The 19,854-nt window shown below is 47.0% G+C and overlaps 1 protein-coding gene across 1 annotated transcript in view; it reads right to left on the reverse strand.

The window, feature by feature from the left end:
• IQANK1 (IQ motif and ankyrin repeat containing 1) overlaps nt 1-19,854 on the reverse strand; it is a gene marked incomplete at its 3' end in the record, with an annotated part of 28,054 nt that overhangs the window by 421 nt on the left and 7,779 nt on the right. Inside the window, 14 exon segments of the mRNA XM_082363203.1 lie at nt 1-83; nt 156-290; nt 371-453; nt 457-464; nt 557-623; nt 627-1,130; nt 1,212-1,355; nt 10,194-10,279; nt 10,282-10,318; nt 10,390-10,459; nt 10,461-10,555; nt 10,631-10,795; nt 11,174-11,309; nt 12,188-12,258. Of these exon segments, the coding sequence (XP_082219329.1) occupies nt 1-83; nt 156-290; nt 371-453; nt 457-464; nt 557-623; nt 627-1,130; nt 1,212-1,355; nt 10,194-10,279; nt 10,282-10,318; nt 10,390-10,459; nt 10,461-10,555; nt 10,631-10,795; nt 11,174-11,309; nt 12,188-12,258 (1,684 nt within the window).

Consider the following 19,854-nt stretch of genomic DNA (forward strand, 5'->3'; position numbering starts at 1 on the left):
CCAGCTGCACCGCCTCCAGCTGCCGCTGCGCCGCCGAGAACAGGTCCACTTCACGCAGGTCGGACACCCGCGGCTTCCCGAACCTGCGGGGAGGGCGGGAGGGCGGGAGGCGGGGGCGGGGAGGGCCGGGGCGCCCCGCCTTCCGCCAGCCTCACCCGAGCGCCCCCAGCAGCGCCAGCCTGATCCTCTCCGGCCTCAGGTGGTCTGGGTTCACGGTGTCCACATAGTTGGTGTCCTGGTAGCGCAGGAAGGTGGCCGCCTGGCCCGAAGGGTCGATGACAAGAGGCCACCTGGGGGTGGCCGCTAGGTCACCGCCGTCGGCCCGAAGCCTCGGCTCACCCTTCGCCCCTCGCCGGCCGGGACCAATGACCTGCCGTCAGCGCGGATGCCATCACCCACGTCCTTCAACAGCACGTCGTGGAGCTCGGTGACCTGACACTTCAGCCCGGGCGCCTACTCCTCCCCTGTGGGGATGTAAGTGGGGGGCCAACCAGAGGGCTCGGCGCCCGATCCCCCTCCCCGGGCCCCTCTGGCCCCCAGCCCGAGCCCCGCCCACCCTCCTGGGCCCGCCCCCCGCACTCCGGCCTGGCCAGGGCCGGGGTCTCCTCCGCCTTTTGGGACTCCTACCGGAGCCTGTCCACTCGGGCCTCCGCGTCCTTGACGGCCTGGAGGAGGGGCCCTACGCTCCGCTCAGGGCAAGGCCGGACCCCCACCCCCGCCTGCCGGGCGCAGCCGGGACCCCTAAGGAAGGGGCTGGGAGGGGGGCCGCCCCGCCCCCGCCACGCGGCTTCGGGAAGGTGACACCCCGGGTTTGGGAGTCTGGGCCGAGGGGGAGTAGCCAACCTGCCGAGTGAGCTCAGCCATGCCCGCGCCCCTCCGTTAACCCTTGTTGTGCTCCTCGATCCTCGATCCTCGATCCTCGATCCTCGATCCTCGGGTTGAGCTCGCGGTAGGCCTGCTGCTGGTTGGGGGGGGGGGGGGGGGCGGGGCCGGCTGAAGCCCTCCGGACAAGGTTGGGGGCTCGAGGGGCGCCTCTCAGCACCCAGCTCTCCCTCCTCCCACCGGCTCCTTCCGGGGGGCTGGCTGCACACGTGTTGGTGACACTTGCTGCTCCTTGGGCAGCTGTTGCACTTTGAGGTTCATGTTGGGGTGGGGGGAGGCGGGTCAGAGGAGCTCCTGGCCGCCTCCCCCCACCCCCACCCCCCTCTTCAGCACCACTTGGCCTCCGCCCCCCTGTCCTGCTTGGTCTCCTGGCCCCGGCGCTGCCGCTGGGCCTCCATGTTCCGGAGCATGGCATCTGTGAGGCTCGGGTCCCAGCACTGCAGCATGCTGACCACCGCGTCCAGCAAGGCCACCTAGCGACAGAGGACAGTGGTCAAAAGCCCAGGGTGTGTTCTGTGTCCTGCCTGACCTGGGGAGATGCTGTTACACTCCCACTTCAGAGAAAAGGACACCGACTCACAGAAATGTGGCCCTCACAGCTGGCCAGGGATGAGCCCCGAAGCGCTGACCATCATGGTGCCGCGCCCCCCAAAGCCAAGCCCCCGAGGTCCTTGCAGTCCCCCTGCCAAGACCACACAGGCCTCCACCTTCCTCTCCTGCCCTCCTCCCTCCACACCCCTGCCACCGGCCCCCGGGGCTCCCTGCTTGTGTCCAGTGCATGCAGGTCCCTGCCTTCGCGGTCTCCCTACAGACCTCACTCTGCAGGACACAGCCCTTGGGGCCACACTTATCCCAAATCTCACCACTCCTGTTCCTCTGAAGTCCCCCCACCCCGGAGTGATAAAGGGGCCACAGGAAGCAGGGTTCTCAGCAGGGAGGGATAGGGTTCTCCAATATTTTATTTCTTGACTCAGGAGGTTAATCCAAGGAGTATTTCCTTTGTCATTTAATCGAGCCACACAACTTTGATTTGTACAATGTTCAGTATGTGGTTTGTATTTTAGAAAGGAAAGTTCAAAGATGTGTAAAATCAAGGATGAGAGAGGAATGGATGGATGGAGCAGATAAATGAATGGAAGAGTGAACATAGGAATGGGTCCATGAATTATTAACTTAAGGAACTGTGAATACCTACTTAAAAGAATAACAGCTACCATTTATTGAGCACTGTGTGCCAGGAATTGTGCTAAAGAATTCCATTCATTGTCTCATTCGTCTTCAAAATATAGGAACTGTTATTAGCCCCATTTATGAATATATGGAAGCTGATATTCAAATAAGTTTAAAAACCTGCCAAAGGTTAGTTTGCAAGTAGAAGAACTGGAATAAATGGAAAACTAAATGAGTGAACAGATACAATAATAATGTAATGGGTGAATTTATGAATGAGTTAATGAATGGACAAATAATGAGTAGATGAATAAGTTGATGAATGAATTAAATGATAAAAGAATGAAGGATTCTTGGATTAATTGAATGAATGGATGAAATATGAATTGATACATGAAAAATTAATAGATGAAGGGATTTAATGGATGAATAACTTAGATAAGTAGATGGTTGGTTGAGCAAATGGATAGATGAATTGATGGGTGAGTTCAATCATTCACAACTTTTGAGTGCCTTTCATGTGACAACCAAAATGTATGACATTGGAGAATACAACTGTGGAGTGAACTAACATAGTCCCTGCTTTCTCGAAATTTTTTCTCAAGTAAACAGCATGAAATGTGTGTATGAATGCACGGATGAAGAGATGTGTGAATTAACAGTAGTTAAATAAATGAATATACGAGGATGACTTAAGATGGTAGTAAGGCTAAAGTGGATACAGTAATGAGGGGATAGACTGGCAAGTTTATCAATAAATGATTCATAAGTTAATGAGAAAATGTGTGAACTGATGAAACAGTAAGTCAAGTACTGGGAAAAAAGATTGTATTCAATGGATAAACTTATGAAAACAATGATAGATGGGTAGATGAACGATAAAGGGATGATGGAGGGAGGGACAGATAATGATTGATAGTTATTTAATTCTTCTACATCATTACTGATTTTTCTGTCTACTTGTTTCACCAATTATTGAGATAGGGATGTTGAAATCTGCTACTATCATTGTGGGGTTAGTTCTCTTTGTAGTTCTATCAGTTTTTGCTTCATGTATTTGGAAGCTCTGTTAGTAGCTGCAAAAACATTTAGGATTCTTACGTCCTCTTGATGAACTGATCCCTTTGTCCTTATGAAATGATTCTTTTATTCTCAGTAATATTCTTTGTTCTGAAGTCTACTTTTTCAGATGTTAATATAGTCATTTCAGCTTTCTTATATTTAGTATTATACTGGCATATTTGTTCTATCCTTTTAATTTTCACCTATCTGTATCTATTTTATTTTTTTTTTTACTTTTTGGCCACATTGCACGGCACGTGGGATCTTAGTTCTCCGACCAGGGATCGAACCCATGCCCCCTGCAGTGGAAGCACAGAGTCTTAACTGCTGGACCGCCAGGGAAGTCCCATATTTTAAGTTTGTTTCTTATAGGCAGAATATAGTTGGATTTTTAAAAAATTTATCTTTATTTTTTTTGGCTGCGTCGGGTCTTAGTTGCAGCACGCAGGATCTTTCATTGAGGCACGTGGGATCTTTTTCGTTGTGGTGCGTGGGCTCTTTGCTGCAGCACTCGGGCTTCCCTCTAGTTGTGGCCTGCAGGTTTTCTCTCTCTAGTTGTGGCATGCAGGCTCCAAGGTGCATGGGCTCTGTAGTTTGCGGCTCTGCAGGCTCTCTTGTTGAGGCGCGCGGGCTTAGTTGCCCTGCGGCCTGTGGGATCTTAGTTCCCCAACCAGGGATGGAACCTGCATCCCCTGCACTGGAAGGTGGATTCTTTACCACTGGACCACCGAGTAAGTCCCTATAGTTGGACTTTTTAAATCCGAATGACAATCTCTGCCTTTTAATTGGGGTGTTTAGACCATCTACATTTAATGAGATTATTGATATAGTTGAGTTAAAAATTACCCTTTGCTATTGTTTTCTACTGGTTCCATCTGTTCTTTTTTTCTTTTCTTTTCTTTTCTTTATTTATTTATTTATTTATTTATTTGGCTGTGCCAGGTCTTAGTTGCAGCACGTGGGATCTTCGTTGCCACGTTCGGGATCTCTGTTGTGGCATGCAGGATCTTTAGTTGCAGCATGCAGGATCTTTAGTTGTAGCATGCAGGATCTTTAGTTGTGGCATGTGGGATCTTTTAGCTGTGGCATGCAGGATCTTTAGTTGTGGCATGTGGGATCTTTTAGCTGTGGCATGCAGGATCTAGTTCCCTGACCACGGATCAATCTGGGGCCCCCTGCACTGGGAGTGTGGAGTCTTAACCACTGGACCACCAGGGAAGTCCCTGTTCTTTATTTTCCTTTTCTTCTTTTTTTGCCTCCTTTCTGATTGCATATTTTTTAGAATTCCATTGTATCTCCTTTATTATCTTATTAACTGTAACTGTTGATATTTAGTGCTTACTTTAGGGTTTACAGTACATATACACCTATAACTTATTACAATCTACTTTCAGATGATATTGTACCACTTCACATATAGTATAAGAACCTTCCATAGTATATTTCCATTTCCCCCTGCCAACCTTTATAACATTTTTGTCACACATTTGAGCCAAACAACTATAATTTGTGCAGTTTTCAGTATGTGTATCTACATGTGTTATAAAATCCCATGACATATTGCCATTATTTTTGTTTCTTCAATTACCTTTTCAATAAATTTAAGTAATAAGTCCCTATCTCATATATTTACTTAGGTAGTTACCCTTTCTAGTGGTCCTCACGTCTTTTGAGTGGATCCATATTTACATCTGGCATCCCTTTCCTTCTATCGGTAGGGCTTCCATTAACATTTCTTATAGTGTGAGTCTGCTGGTGATTGATTCAGCTTTTGTATGTCTGGAAAGGTATGTCTTTATTTTGCCTTCAGTTATGAAAGATATATGCATAGAACTCAAGGTTGACAAGATATATATAGAACTCAAGGTTGACAAGATTTTTTTCCCCCTTCAGTACCATTAAAGGTGCTCTCCACTGTCTCCTCACTTGCATTGTTTCCAACAGGAAATCTGCCATAATCCTTATCTTTGTTCTTCTGTCTGTAACATGTCTTTTTTTCCTCTGGCTGCTCTTAAGATTTTCTCTTTATCACTGGCTTTGAGAAATTTTATCAAATTGTGCCTTAGCCTGATTTTTCTTCCTGCTTCTTGCTGAAATTTGATGTTTGTTGAGATTTTGGGAATGTGGTTTATACTTTTCATCAAATTTGGAAACCTTAAGGTTATTATTTCTTCAAATATATATTTTTTTCTGTTTCCTTTTTTAAAAAAATAAATTTATTTATTTTCAGCTGCATTGGGTCTTCATTGCGGTGCACGGGCTTCTCATTGCGGTGGTTTCTCTTGCTGCGGAGCACGGGCTCTAGGCGCACAGGCTTCAGTAGTTGTGGTGCATGGGCTCAGTAGTTGTGGTTCACAGGCTCTAGAGTGCAGGCTCAGTAGTTGTGGTGCATAGGCTTGGTTGTTCCACGGCATGTGGGATCTTCCCGGACCAGAGCTCGAACCCATGTCCGCTGCATTGGCAGGCAGATTCTTAACCACAGCACCACCAGGGAAGTCCATCCTTTCTTTCTTCTCTCCTTTGGAGACTCCAGTTACATATATATGAGGCCTCTTGAAATTGTCCCACAGCTCGTTGATCCTCTTTTTGTTTGGAGGAATTCCTTTTTCTCTGTGTAGTTTTATTTGGAGTAGTTTCTATTGTTTAGCCTTCAAATTCACTAATCTTTACCTCTGTTCTGTCTAATCTGACATTAATCCCATCCATAGTTTTTTGTTTGTTTTTCGTCTCAGACACTGTCATTTTTACCTCTAGAATTTAAGTTGTTTATACCTTCCATGTCTCTATTCAATTTTTCAAGCATCTGGAAAACAGTTATAATAGCTGTTTAAATGTCTTTTATGTTAATTCTAATATCCACATCAGTTCTGGGTTTGTCTTGATTGGTTGAGTTTCTCGTTATGGTCATATTTGTATACATCTTTGTATGTCTGGTAATATTTAATTGGATGCCAGACAATGTACATTTTGCCTTGTTAGGAGCTGTATATTTTGTATCTCTATATGTATTCTTGAATTTTGTCTTGGGATACAGTTAAATTACTTGGAAAGTTTTATCCTTTGGGTCTTGCTTTAAGGTGAGGCTGTACCAGAGCGGCATTTACTCTAGGACTAATTATTCCTCTGAGGCAAGGTCCTTCTAAGTGCCCTACCCAGTGCCACATGGATTGTGAAGTTTCCTGCTTGGGCTGGTGGGAAAAGGCTAGGCACTGCTTCCTTCCCTCCTGACAGATGGCTCTGTCCCCAACCTTGAGACATTCCGTCACACACATGAGCCATTGAGTACTCACCTGAATCCCCAAAGGGGTCCCTACACACCTCTGGAATGCTCTTTATCTTTTTTTTTTTTTTTTAATTTTATTGGAGTATAGTTGATTTACAATGTTGTGTTAGTTTTATGTGTATAGCAAAGTACATCAGTTATACATATACATATAACCACTCTTTTCTAGATTCTTTTTCCATATAGTCCATTACAGAGTATTGAGTAGAGTTCCCTGTGCTATACAGCAGGTCCTTATTAGTTATCTATTTTATATATAGTAGTGTGTATATGTCCATCCCAATCTCCCACTTTATTCCTCCCCCCATTTCCCCGCTGGTAACCATAAGAAGTTCGTTGAATACATCTGTGACTCTATTTCTGTTTTGTAAATAAGTTCATTTGTACTATTTTTTTAGATTCCACATATAAGCGATATCATATATTTGTCTTTCTCTGTCTGACTTACTTCACTCTGTGACAATCTCTAGGTCCATCCATGTTGCTGCAAATGGCATTATTTCTGAAACGGTTTCCCTTTGCAGCTCTCTTCTCTCTGGCACTTGCAGTCTGACTGCCTTGGAATCCCTGGACTCTGAACCCTGTCTCCTTAACTCAGGGAATTGACCAGGCTCTGCCTGGATTCCCCCTTCCTGCACCACAGCCTGGAAGTGCTCTCAAGGTGGTTAGCTGGGCAATCAAAGGGCTCACGTAGTTTATTTCCAGCCTCTTGGGGATCACTGATTGTTCCCTGATGCCCAGTGTCTTGAAAACCATTGTTTCATGTATTCTGTCTGGGTTTTGTTGTCGTATTTCAGGTGGAAGGATAAATCAGGTTGCATTTACTCCATCCTAGAAGCAGAAATCTCTGTTCATGTTTTTTCAACCTTCTTTCTGTGTTTCATTTTGGGTAATTTCTATTTCTATGTCTTCTAATTAACTAATTTTTCTTTCAATGTCTAATCAGCCATTAATCACATCCAGTGTGTTTTTCACCTCCAACACTGCAGTTTTCAGAAGTTTAGGAGTATGTACAAAAAAATAGAGACAGATGGATGTAGAGGTGTGCTGTGTGAGATACAGCTGTAAGTTTTAATGCCCTTGTCCACTTATTCTGTGATCTGTGTCATTTCTGAGTCAGTTTTGATTGATTTTGCTCTTCACTATGGGTTATATTTTCCTGTTTCCTTGCATGACTGGTAATTTTATTAAACTTTTATTTGCAAACAATTACAGAGTTACAGGAATTTGCACGTACCCTTAACAAGTTTTCCCCAGTGATGGCATCTTATACAACTATAGTGCAATATACAAAGCAGGATATGGACATAGTACAATCCACAGACCCCGCTTACTTTGTTTCAACAATTTTACATGTATCCCTTTGTATGTCTACAGTTACATGCAGTTTTATCGTATGTGTAGATTTGTGTACCCGCCACCACAGTCAAGATGCGACCTGTTCCATCACCACAACGCTCCTCTGTGTCACCACTTCTAGTCACATCACCTCTCTCCCCTTTCCTTCCCTGCCCCTATTCCCACCCCGCAAAGCACTGATCTGGCCCCTGTCTCCATAATTTCATCGTTTTGAAAATGTTATGTGAATGGAATCAGACAGTATGTAACCCCGTGAGATGCGCTCTTTTTTCACTTGGCAAAAGGCCCTTGAGACCCGTCCAGGTGTTGCTGTATCACTAGTTCCTTCCTTCTCACAGCTGAGGAGTGTTCTGAGGTGTGGACTGGCCTGAGTGGGCTTAACCTTTCACCTACTGCAGAACATCCAGGCTGCTTCCAGTTTGGGGCCGTTACAAGCAGAGCTGCTGTGAACATGCGTGTGCACACTTTCATGTGGACACAGTCCTCATCTTGCTGGAACAGAAGGCCCAGCAGTGTGTGCTGAGTCCCAGGGGAAATGTACGTGCAGTTTCTTAAGACACAGCCCCACTGTGCTCCAGGGCAGCTGCACCCCTTTACGTTCCCACGAGCACTGGGTGAGATCTGGCTTCTCTGCACCCTGTGCCCTCCTCAGTGGTTTCCATTTCAGCATTTCTACCAGGTGTGATGGTGTTGAACAGCTTGTGTTTATTGGCATCATTATATCCTCTTCAGTGAAATTTCTCTCCATGCCCCTTGCTCACTTTATAACTGGATCGTATCACTTACCATTGAGTTTTGAGAGTTGTTTGTATGTTATAAATATGGGTCCTCTGTCAGATATGTGGTCTGCAAGGATTTTCTCCCTCTCTGTGGCTTGTCTTTTCATCCTGTTAACAGGGGCTTCAGCAGAGCAAAAGTTTTACATTTTTAGGAAGTTCAATTTGTTGGGTTTCTTTTTTTTTCTTTTATCGATTGATTGTGCTTTTTGTCTAAGAACCCTTTACCAAGCCATAGGTCCCAAAGATTTTCTCCTGTGTTCTTCTAAAGGTTTTACAGTTTACATTTTGCATTTAAATCCTAATCCATTTTGAGTTCGTTTTTTATAGGGTGTGAGGTTTAGGTGAAGGTTCATTCCTTCGCCTGTGGACGTCCAATTGCTCCAGCACCAGACTGTCCCTCCTGCAGCCAGTGGCCTCCCGCCCCACCCCGCCCCGCCACCAGTGTGCTGTCCTCTCAGTGCCCCCTGCCCCCTGCCCCACCCTCAGGCACCGGCGGGCTGGACATCCTCCTCAGCACCCCTCAGAAGGCCGCCTGCATGCTCCTCCAGCCTTCATGCCCCGTGCCCACCGCCCGGGCCTGCCCCAACACGACCCGCGGAGAGGTGGGCCTCCCTGTGCCCCATCCTCGCTCCAGCCCCTCTGAGGCCATGGCCAGGCCCTTTGGTCCTCCTAGCCTCACATTTTGCTCCTTTGAGGAGGAAGCAGGAGGAGTTTGAAGCCAAAGGCTCTGCTGGTCTTTTAAAACTTGCCCTGTTGCTTATTAAAGAGGAGAAGCCAAGAAGAGCAGAGGGGATGCCTTCCAGGACAAGGGGGCAGCACCCTGAGGAGGCAGCTGGGGGTGAAGGTGGCGCCCGGGACACGGGGTCCCCAGGTGGCAAAGGCCCTGGCACCCCACAGGTGGAAGCAGGGGCTCAGCAGCAGACCCGGGCCAGTCCCACATGTTCCAGCCAACACCTCGGCTCTACAGGCTGGGGTGGAAGGACACACGGCTGAGATGGGCGAGGGCCTGAGATTCCAGCCAGACTCATTTAAAGAAATTAAGGCCGTAGCATTAGGTGATCCAGCTCCACGGCTGCTCCCACAGGCCCTGGGTCAGCCTCATCTGACCTGGCCTCCTGCGCCGGGGAGGCGGCCAAGCGCCCGTGTCCCCAGCCTGGCCCAGGACCTGGGAAAAGGCCCCTTGACATCGTTCCCAGGCGCCACGGAGGAGCTGCCAGGCCGAGCCGCCTTGCAGGGTCATGGCTCCGAGCCCTAGGGCTCAATTTTCTCAGAGACGTGGAAATTCTGAGTGAGGGGCCAGGTGGGCGGGCCTAGTGCTGCCCTCAATGCCCCAGAGCTCCCGCGCTGGCTCCCGAGGAGCCAGTCTGTTTCTCCACCTCCCATGGTAACACTGCTTCCAAGGTGGGCTGAGGGTCCAGGGACGTGAGTAGAACCCCGGCCACAGGAGGCCCCCAGAAACCGGGAGCTGTGGTCTTGATCGCATGTGCCCGGTAAGGCTCATAGCGAGGACTTCGGGAAGGGAAGGGCCTGCAAAGGCCTTGCAGGTGGTTCTGGGTCGTGGAAGGTTCGGGACCAGCCGGGGCGGGGCCCCCAGGCTCCTGACAGCTTTGGGGGTGAGGGAGCAAGCGCCCCGGGGGCTTCTGCCCACGCCCGCGCACCTGCTCGGGGGTGCTTCCGTCGTCCGCATACACCCGGGGGTCAGCTCCGAGCTTCAGAAGCACCTCCACGGCTTCCAGGTGGCCCCGAAGGCCGCTCGGTACAGCGGCGTCCGGCCGAAGGCGCCCTGCTGGACGCGCTCACTGAGCACGGCCCGCCCGGGCGAGGCGCGGCCCCCAGTCCTCGCCCGGCGCCCACCTTGCTGTTGCGACTGGCGCCCTGCTCGGCTAGCAGCTGGATGGCCAGGGACTGCCCGCCCGCCGCCGCTGTCCTCGAAGTCCACCAGGGCCAGGCGCCGCTGCAGCCGCCGCGCCGCCCGCGCCGCGTCGCAGCTCACGCCCTCGCGGTTCAGCAGCGCGTCCACCTGCGTCGGGCGGCAGTCAGCGGCGCCGCGAGCTCAGGGCCCGCCGCCCCGCCGCCCCGCCGCCCCGCCGCCCACCTCCCGCAGGATCGCCTGGATCTCGCCCAGGTTCCCGTCGAAGGCCGCCTCCAGCAGGCGCGCCCCGCGCTGCCGCTCCTCCTGCCGCCGCCGCTCGGCCGCCGCCGCTTCTTCCCACTGCCGCCGGGCCGCCTCCTGCTCCCGCCGCAACAGGGCCACGAAGGCCTAAGGGCGGCCCAATGCGGTCACCGCCCCAGCCCTGAGCCCCCAGCCCCGGTCCAGACCCGGGAGCCCTGCAGTTCCCGCCCCCGAGCCCTCCTTCCCCGCCCCCAGCCCTGCGTCCCCCCGCCCTAACCCTGCGTCCCCGCCCCCAACCCTGCAGTTCCCGCCCCCGATCCCTCCTTCCCCGCCCCCAGCCCTGCGTCCCCGCCCCCAGCCTTGCGTCCCCCACAGCGCTGCGTCCCCCCCGCCCTAGCCCTGCGTCCCCGCCCACAACCCTGCATCCCCGCCCACAGCCCTGCGTCCCCGCCCACAGCCCTGCAGTTTCCGCCCCCAGCTCTGCAGTCCTGACCCCACTCCGACACCCACCCCTGTAGACCTCACCTCCCTCTGCAGCTTCTCCATCAGCTCCAGGTAGTCCTGGTGGTCCTGATCACGTGGGCCTGCTCCTTTCTCGCCAGGAGCTTCGGGAAGGCTCACTGGATGGTGGTGGCTGCTTGGTCCTCCGCGGCTGGCCCTGCTAGTGGGGAGAGGGCTTATGGATCCCAGTGCTCCCCTCCACGCTGCGGTCCACGCGGCTGCAGGACCAACACCAGGTGTGCCCGAGCTCCAGGTTAACAAGGCGAGCGGAGCAGGCGCACTCCCTCCTGACCTGACGAAAGGATCAAAAATGTTCTAAAATCCACAAACACGACTAAACCAGAGTTATCCACCGGCGGAGAGCAAGTGAGGAGGTACAAGGAGTGGCAGCCGAGAGCGGAGAGAGGAGCTGGGTCTCGGCACAAAGTCTCCTGCCCTTCCCCACCCCAGATACAGCTGGGACCCTGCGAATACCTTCTGAGCCCCCAGCCTGGGAAGATGGTCTGGAGATGTTGGTGGGAAACCCGAGGAAGTCTGAGAAAAAAGGCTTCTGGCAGAGAAGCCCCTTGTGGATCCCCACAAGACCCCTTCCCTCTGAAAGCCAGAAGGACCTCTTCCGAATTCAGGCACCCGCATCCATAGGCGGGGCTGACTGGGCTGAAGTGGGGGTGTCTCAACCCACAAGCCCACTGGAACTCAGAATAGGGAGCCCAAGGCCCCTGAGAGCTGTGATCCACTGGCGGCACACGCGGCCTCGCCCCAGCAGCGCCCTTGGCTACAGGGAGGGTCCGAACGCCTGCCCTAGGAGAGACGTCCACACCCACCTGCCACTCTCTGCCCATGTGATGAGGCGACCAGTTAGCCTCTCTGGGCCTCAGTGTCCCTTTCTCTAAAATGGGGTGATGGTAGCTACACCCCACAGGGATTTCCAACACTCCAATAATAGAACACTGTGAGTCCTGAAAGTAACTGCTCAACCTATGTTTCCGTAATTGAGACTCCAAGCAGAGGAGAGCCAGACCCAGTGGCCATGCTCACGGTGAAAGAACTGGCAGGCGAGAAGGTGCAGACATGCCATAGGGAAGGGATGACACGGCTTTCAGAAGACGCTGGAAGAAAACAAGCAGAAAAGCCAGCTGTCCAAAAGCACCGCAAGCTAGGGAGGAACTTAATAAAAACAGAAATTCAATAGAACAAGGGATCAAAGACAAGATGGGAAAAACAGAATGAGGAGGTAAAAGAGTCATCACAGAAAAGAAGACAAATGGAAAACAATACTCAGTTCTGCAGACCAACAACTAAAGCAGGACCAGCTGAAAATAGAGCCGATGTGGTGCAGAGTGGAGCTCGGGGCAGGAGAGAAGGGTTTGGGAGGGTCACAGTGAATGCTAGCAAGGAGATGGAAACCGGAAGGAGGAGACACAGATGATGACGATAAAACGTGACAATAATTAGTGTCTCTAGAATGCGGAGACTAGTGATGCGGAAAGTATTTAGAGATAAAATACAAAAAAATTTTCCTGAAATGAATCTTAAGACAAAAGGGACAAAGAATATACCAGGAAACAAAACAACTGGCAGGTTGTTTTTAAGGTTGCTGACTCTTAAAAAAAAAAGTTTTTGGGATTTCCCTGGTGGTCCAGTGGTTAAGACTCTGTGCTCCCAATGCAGGGGGCCCGGGTTCAATCCCTGGTCAGGGAACTAGATCCGGCATGCCACAACTAAGAACCCGCTTGCCACAACTAAAAAAGATCCCACATGCGGAAACGAAGATCTCACATGCAGCAATGAAGACCCCGCGTGCTGCAGCTAAGACTCGGCACAGCCAAATAAATAAATAAATATTTTATATATATATATATATATATATATATATATATATATATATATATATATATATATATAAAGTTACTCGAGGACCCAAGCAGAAAAGAAATCAAACTACACTCTCCTAGGACTTTTTTTTTTTTGATAAATTTATTTATTTATTTATTGGCTGTGTGGGGTCTTCATTGCTGCGCGCGGGCTTTCTCTAGTTGTGGCGAGCAGGGGCTACTCTTCGTTGTGGCATGTGGGCTTCTCATTGTGGTGGCTTCTCTTATTGTGGAGCACGGACTCTAGGCATGTGGGCTTCAGTAGTTGTGGCACGCAGGCTCAGTAGTTGTGCCTCGCGGGCTCTAGAGCACAGGCTCAATAGTTGTGGCGCACGGGCTTAGTTGCTCCGTGGCATGTGGGATCTTCCTGGACCAGGGCTGGAACCTGTGTCCCCTGCATTGGCAGGTGGATTCTTAACAACTGCACCACCAGGGAAGTCCCTCTCCTAGGACTTTTTATAGCAGCATCAAATGTAGAAGTCGATGAATCAGTATTCACAGAATTCCAAAGGGAAAAGAGTAGCTCCAGAAGTTCCTGCACGTGGTTCTGCTTCTGCCATGTCAATGAAGGAGGTTAGGACCAGTCTTCCCAATGACAGCAATAGAAAAGACGGACAGAATGAATATGCTGTAAAACGTGTCTGAAGGCACTGCAAAGACGAAGGAGGTGAGCTCAGGGCAGGAGAGCACAGGAGTGGCCCCAGACCAGCAGACAGGCTTCCCCTGGCAGCAGCCACCAGCACCAGAAGCACAGCGCCAGGGGGAGGGCAGGGGCACAATGTGAGCAGGGCTTCTGCAGGTCTCAGCAACAAGGGGACAAAATCTGTATTCCAGAGCACTGGGTAAGGGCTTAGGGTTGCCAGGTTTAGCTAATAAAAATACAGAACATAATCCTGAGGACATACAGTAAGAAAGGATTTATTGTTTATCTGAAATTCAAATTTAAATGAGTGTCCTGTATTTTATCTGGCAATTCTATTGAGTAAGAATCCTGAAGAACTCCATCCTTTGGGAAATAAAGCAACCCTCGTGGGAACGGAATCCTCAGCTTCAAATCACTCAACCCCCTGACTAGATTAAGGTAATCTGAGTTGCCTCTGGCCTTGGTGCCTACCAGAAACTAAATAAGTCTCCTCTGGAGGAAGATGTCATTGTCCAGGACTTTAGCATACCTCCAACATTTTTAATAGGCAATGTACAGCAACCAAAAAATATCAGGCTAATGAGGAACCAAGATATGAGTGAAAAACAAGAAAAATGATGAACAATAGAAACAGACCCAGATGCAGCCAATAATGGAGTTCTTGGACATAGACTTTAAAATAATTATGAGTGATATATTCAAGGAATTAAAAGACAAGACTGAAAAGTTTGGGCAGAGAACTGGAAACAATAATAAAGAACCAAATGGAAATTCTAGAATGTAAAAAAATACAAAACATAAATTGAGAGTTCAATGGCTAAGTTTAACAGCATAATAGACATAGCTGGAAATAGAATTAGTAACCTGGAATACAGTACAAATGAAAATATCCAGATTAAAGACAGAGAGACAAAAGGAAAGGTCTGACGCCGATGTCATGGGAGTTGCAGGCATGAGGGAAAGAGAGGATGGTAGCAACGTTCAAAGAGAATTTTTCAGAACAAACAAGAGATCAAGTCAGAGCTTTGATACGCATGAAGAACCCCAAGCAGGATGAGTACAAAAACAAGCAAGCACACACAAACACCAGAGCACACCATAGTATAATTGCCAAAACCTAATGAAATGAGAACAATCTTCTTTACCCCTTCAAAGGGGTAAAAAAACAGTTTTTACTGCAAAATAAACACACCTTTGGACAAACAAAACTTTAGGAGGATTCAGTAGCAGCAGACCAACAATGAAGAGAAAGACAAAAGAGAAAGAAAAAAGGCAGAAGAGACAAAGCCAAATGGGACATGGAGGTGCAGGTAGGGAGGGTGCATTGGAAAGAATACACATAAGAGTTGTGCAGAACAGTAGCACCAACATCACAGATATATGAGAGCTAAAACACACACAAAATAATAGCATATCTATTGGAAGAGGGTAAGTGTAGTTAAAAGGGCTAAGATTCTTGCATTGTCAGAAAAGTAGAGAGTTATAGTAGACTTGAGAATTCGAAGATATGTTGTAAACTCTAGGGTAACTACTAAAGATTAGTAAGAGAACGTTGTGGCAGACACACACTAAGGTAATGCCCTGTGGCTTATGCCCTGTGTGAGCCCTCTCCTTGAGTGTGGGTAGAATCTGTGAAGTAGCTTTAATCAGGCAAAGGTGATAGGCTGTCACTCCCATGGTTATGTTACATTCTGGAAGATTCCATCTTAGCAACTGACTCTCCTGCTGGCCTTAAAGAAGCAAATGGCTGTGTTGAGAGCTGGCTGCAGAGGGGCCATGTTATGGGGAGCTGTGGGCGGCCTCCAGGCCTGCAGAGCACCTCCAGCCAATGGCCAGAGAGAAGCCAGGACCCAGTCCTCCAAGTAGACAGATACTGCCAACAACCCAAATGAACTTGGAGGTGGAGTCTTCCCCACTCAAGCCTCCAGTGAGACCACAGCCCCAGCTGACACCTCGACTGCAGCCTGTGAGGTCCTGAGGGGCACCAGGTGGGTCACCCTTAGATGCCCGACCCACGGAAACAGTGAGATAGTAAATATGTGTTGTTTTAAGGTGCTAAGTTTGTGGTAATTTGTTATGCAGCACAGAAAATACAAATTTATACCTAACTGCTAAGAGTAGAAAAAATTGGAATAATAAAACATTTTAACAGATTAAAAGAAGGCCAAGAAGGAGAGTAAAAAGGGACACCAAGTAAATTGAAAATTATGAAGTAAACACTAAGATGAGATTTAAACACACATATATAATTGATTACATTACATGTATTGGGTTGGCCAAAAAGTTTGTTCTGGTTCAATATCTGCAAAGCAATCAATGTGCTACACCACATTAACAAATTGAAGAATAAAGATCATATGCTCATCTCAATAATGCAGAAAAAGCTTTTGACAAAATTCAACATACATTTATGACAAAAACTCTCCACAAAGTGGGTATAGAGGGAAGATACCTCAACATAATAAAGGCCATATATGATAAGCCCACATCATACTCAATGGTGAAAAATTGAAAGTGTTTCCTCTAAGATCAGGATCAAGACAAGGATGCCCACTCTCACCACTTCTATTTAACATAGTTTTGGAAGTCCTAGCCACAGTAATCAGATAAGAAAAAAGAAATAAAAGGAATCTAAATTGGAAAGGAAGAACTATCACTATTTGCAGATGACATGGTGATGTATGACTTTAGGATAGAAAATCCTAAAGATGCCACCAGAAAACTACTAGAGCTCATCATTGAATTTGGTAAAGTCGCAGGATATGAAATCAATATACAGAAATCCGTTGCATTTCTATACATTAACAATGAACTACTGGAAAAAGAAATTAAGGAAACAATCCCATTTACCATTGCATCAAAAATAATAAAATACCTAGGAATAAACTTACTAAGGAATTAAAAGAACTGTACTAGGAAAACGATAAGACACTGATTAAAAAAAAAATTGAAGATGACACAAACAGATGGAAAGACATACTGTGTTCCTGAATTGGAAGAACTGAAATTATTAAAATGACCATACTACCCAAAGCAATCTGTAGATTCAATGTAATGCCTATCAAAATACCATGGATATTTTTCACCAAACTAGAACAAATAATTTTAAAATTTGTATGGAAACACAAAAGACCCCAAATAGCCAAAGCAATCTTGAGAAAGAAGAACAAAATTGGAAGAATCACACTCCCTGACTTCAGACTATACTACAAAGCTACAGTAATCAAAACAGTATGGTACTGACACAAAAACAGAAGTGGAGATCAATGGAACAGGATAGAAAGCCCAGAAATAAACCCATGCACCTGCAGTTAATTAATCTATGACAAAGGAGGCAATAATATACAATGGAGACAAGACAGTTTCTTTAATAAGTGGTGTGGGAAAACTGGACAGCTACATGTAAAACAATGAAATTAGAACATTCTCTAACACCATCTACAAAAATAAACTCAAATGGATTAAAGACCTAAAGGTAAGACCGGATACCATAAAACTCCTAGAGGAAAACATAAGCAGAACACTCTTTGACATAAATCACAGCAATATCTTTTTTGAATCTGTCTCCTAAAGCAAAGGAAATAAAAGCAAAAATAAATAAATGGGACCTAATTAGACTTAGAAGCTTTTGCACAGCAAAGGAAACCATCAACAAAACAAAAAAACAGCTTACAGAATGGGAGAAAGTATTTGCTAATGATATGACCAATAAGGGGTTAATATCCAAAATATAATAAACAGGTCATACAACATCAAAAAAATTTTTAAATGGGCAGAGAACCTGAATAGACATTTTTCCAAAGAAGATATACAGATAGCCAAGAGGCACATGAAAAGATGCACACTATTGTTAATCATCAGAGAAATGCAAATTAAAACCACAATGAGATATCACCTCACACCTGTCAGAATGGCTATCATCAAAAAGACCACAAATAACAAATGTTGGTGAGCATGTGGAAAAAAGGGAACCCTGGTCCACTGTTAGTGGGAATGTAAGTTGGTGCAGCCACTGTGGAAAACATTATGGCAGTTTCTCAAATAACTAAAAACAGAACTACCACATGACCCAGCAATTTCACTCCTGGGTATATATCTGAAAAAAATGAAAACACTAATTGGAAAAGATACATGCGCCCCTATCTTCAGAGCAGCATTATTTACGATTGCCAAGATATGGAAACAACCTAAGTGTCTATCAACAGATGAATGGATAAAGAAGATGTTCATCTATATATATAACAATGGAACAATACTTAGCCATTAAAAAAGAATGAAACTTCATCATTTACCACAAAAAGGTTGGACATGTCCAGTATTATGCTTAGTGAAATAAATCAGAGAGAGAAAGGCAAATGCTCTATGTTATCACTCATATTCAGGATCAAAAAAAATAAAACAAAGAAATGAATATAGCAAAACAGAAACAGATGAACAGATATAGAGAACTAGTAGTTACCAGTGGGGAGAGGGAAGGGGAGGAACAAGATAGGAGTAGGGAATTAAGAGGTAAAAACTACTGTGTATAAAATAAATAAGCTACAAGGCTATATTGTACAACACAGGGAATACGGTCAACATTTTATAACTATAAATGTTTTATGGGACTTCCCTGGTGGTGCAGAGGTTAAGAATCCGCCTGCCAATGAAGGGGACACGGGTTTCAGCCCTGGTCCAGGAAGATCCCACATGCCGCGGACCAACTAAGCCCGTGTGCCACAACTACTGAGCCTGCGCTCTAGAGCCCGCAAGCCACAACTACTGAGCCCACGTGCCACAACTACCGAGCCTGCTCACCTAGAGCCCGTGCTCCGCAACAAGAGAAGCGACTGCAATGAGAAGCCTGCGCACCGCAACGAAGAGTAGCTCCCACTCGCCGCAACTAAAGAAAGCCCGTGCGCAGCAACAAAGAGCCAACACAGCCAAAAATAAAAATAGTTAATTAATTAAAATAAATCAATAAATAAAAATAAATGTTTTATAATCTATAAAAATTGTGAATCACTGTTATACACTTGAAAGTAATATAAATATTGTAAATCAACTATACCTCAATTAATTTTTTAATTAATTAAATTTTTTAATTTAAAAATAAATAAAATAAAAATGCAAAACTATGTACCTCCTACAAATGTTATTTATTTATTTATTGCCATGCCCCACGGCATGTGGGATCTTAGTTCCCTGACCAGGGATCAAACCCAGGCCCCCAGCAGTGGAGGCGGGGAGTCTTAACCACTGGACCACCAGGGAAGTCCCCCTCCTTGCAAAATTTAAAGTTGACATCTAAGATTTTTCATAATAAGTTTAAATAGTTGCAAAAGATCAAATTTGTGGTATATGATAAAAATTTAAAATAAAACTCTTACTTTGTCAATGGATTACATATACCATAACCATTTCATACCCCTCATCACCCTTTTTAAAATATACACAAGCAACTTCTTTTATAATTAGAAATGGCACCTAGTGACGTTCTCCTTGAAATTTTATATCTATCCCACTTTCTTCAAAGATTTATATCCTAATATATTTCATGCCTTTTACTGATAATCCTGTAATATATCCTATAATATATAGTCATAATAAATTCTTTTGAAATTCAGTTTTAAAGTTTTCCCTGTAAGTACAAGGCTCTACATTAAAAAAAAAAAAATTCTCCTGTACCGAGTTGTCATTACTGTTAGTGTTAGCACACAATTGTTCAAAATGACTAATATATTACAAAATTTGGCTGTGTAATCATTGAACATAAAGAATGAAAGCTGTGCAGGAAAGGCATACTGTAGTGAAACGGGTGGGATTTGTATCCGACGCACCTAGCAGCCCGGCCGCCCCCTCGCTCCTGCCTGCGCCCCTCTGCGCCCCCTTCCTGCTCCCTGACTCCCCGCTTGGCGCGGACACCTGTCAATCACGCTCGGACTGCTGAGCCCACGTGGCTCCGGACAGCTCCCATGGCCGTGAGGTCCACCTGCCCTCTGGCTCTGCGCGACCCCACCTCTGCGCTCTGCTTGTGCGCCCACCGCCCCTTCACCGGCAGGCACCTGCCCTTCTGGACCGTGCCCGGACGGCTCAGGAGAGGTCAGGCCCCCGGCGACCCGTCCTCTCTGCCCGCTCGGAGGTCAGAACAGCCGGGTGAAGTCCCAGCAGCCCGGGCTGCGCTGAGCTGACCGCCCTTCAGAGCACGT

The sequence above is a fragment of the Balaenoptera borealis genome (assembly GCF_965194805.1).
Source record: "Balaenoptera borealis genome assembly, chromosome: 17".
Classification (NCBI taxonomy): Eukaryota; Metazoa; Chordata; class Mammalia; order Artiodactyla; family Balaenopteridae; genus Balaenoptera; species Balaenoptera borealis.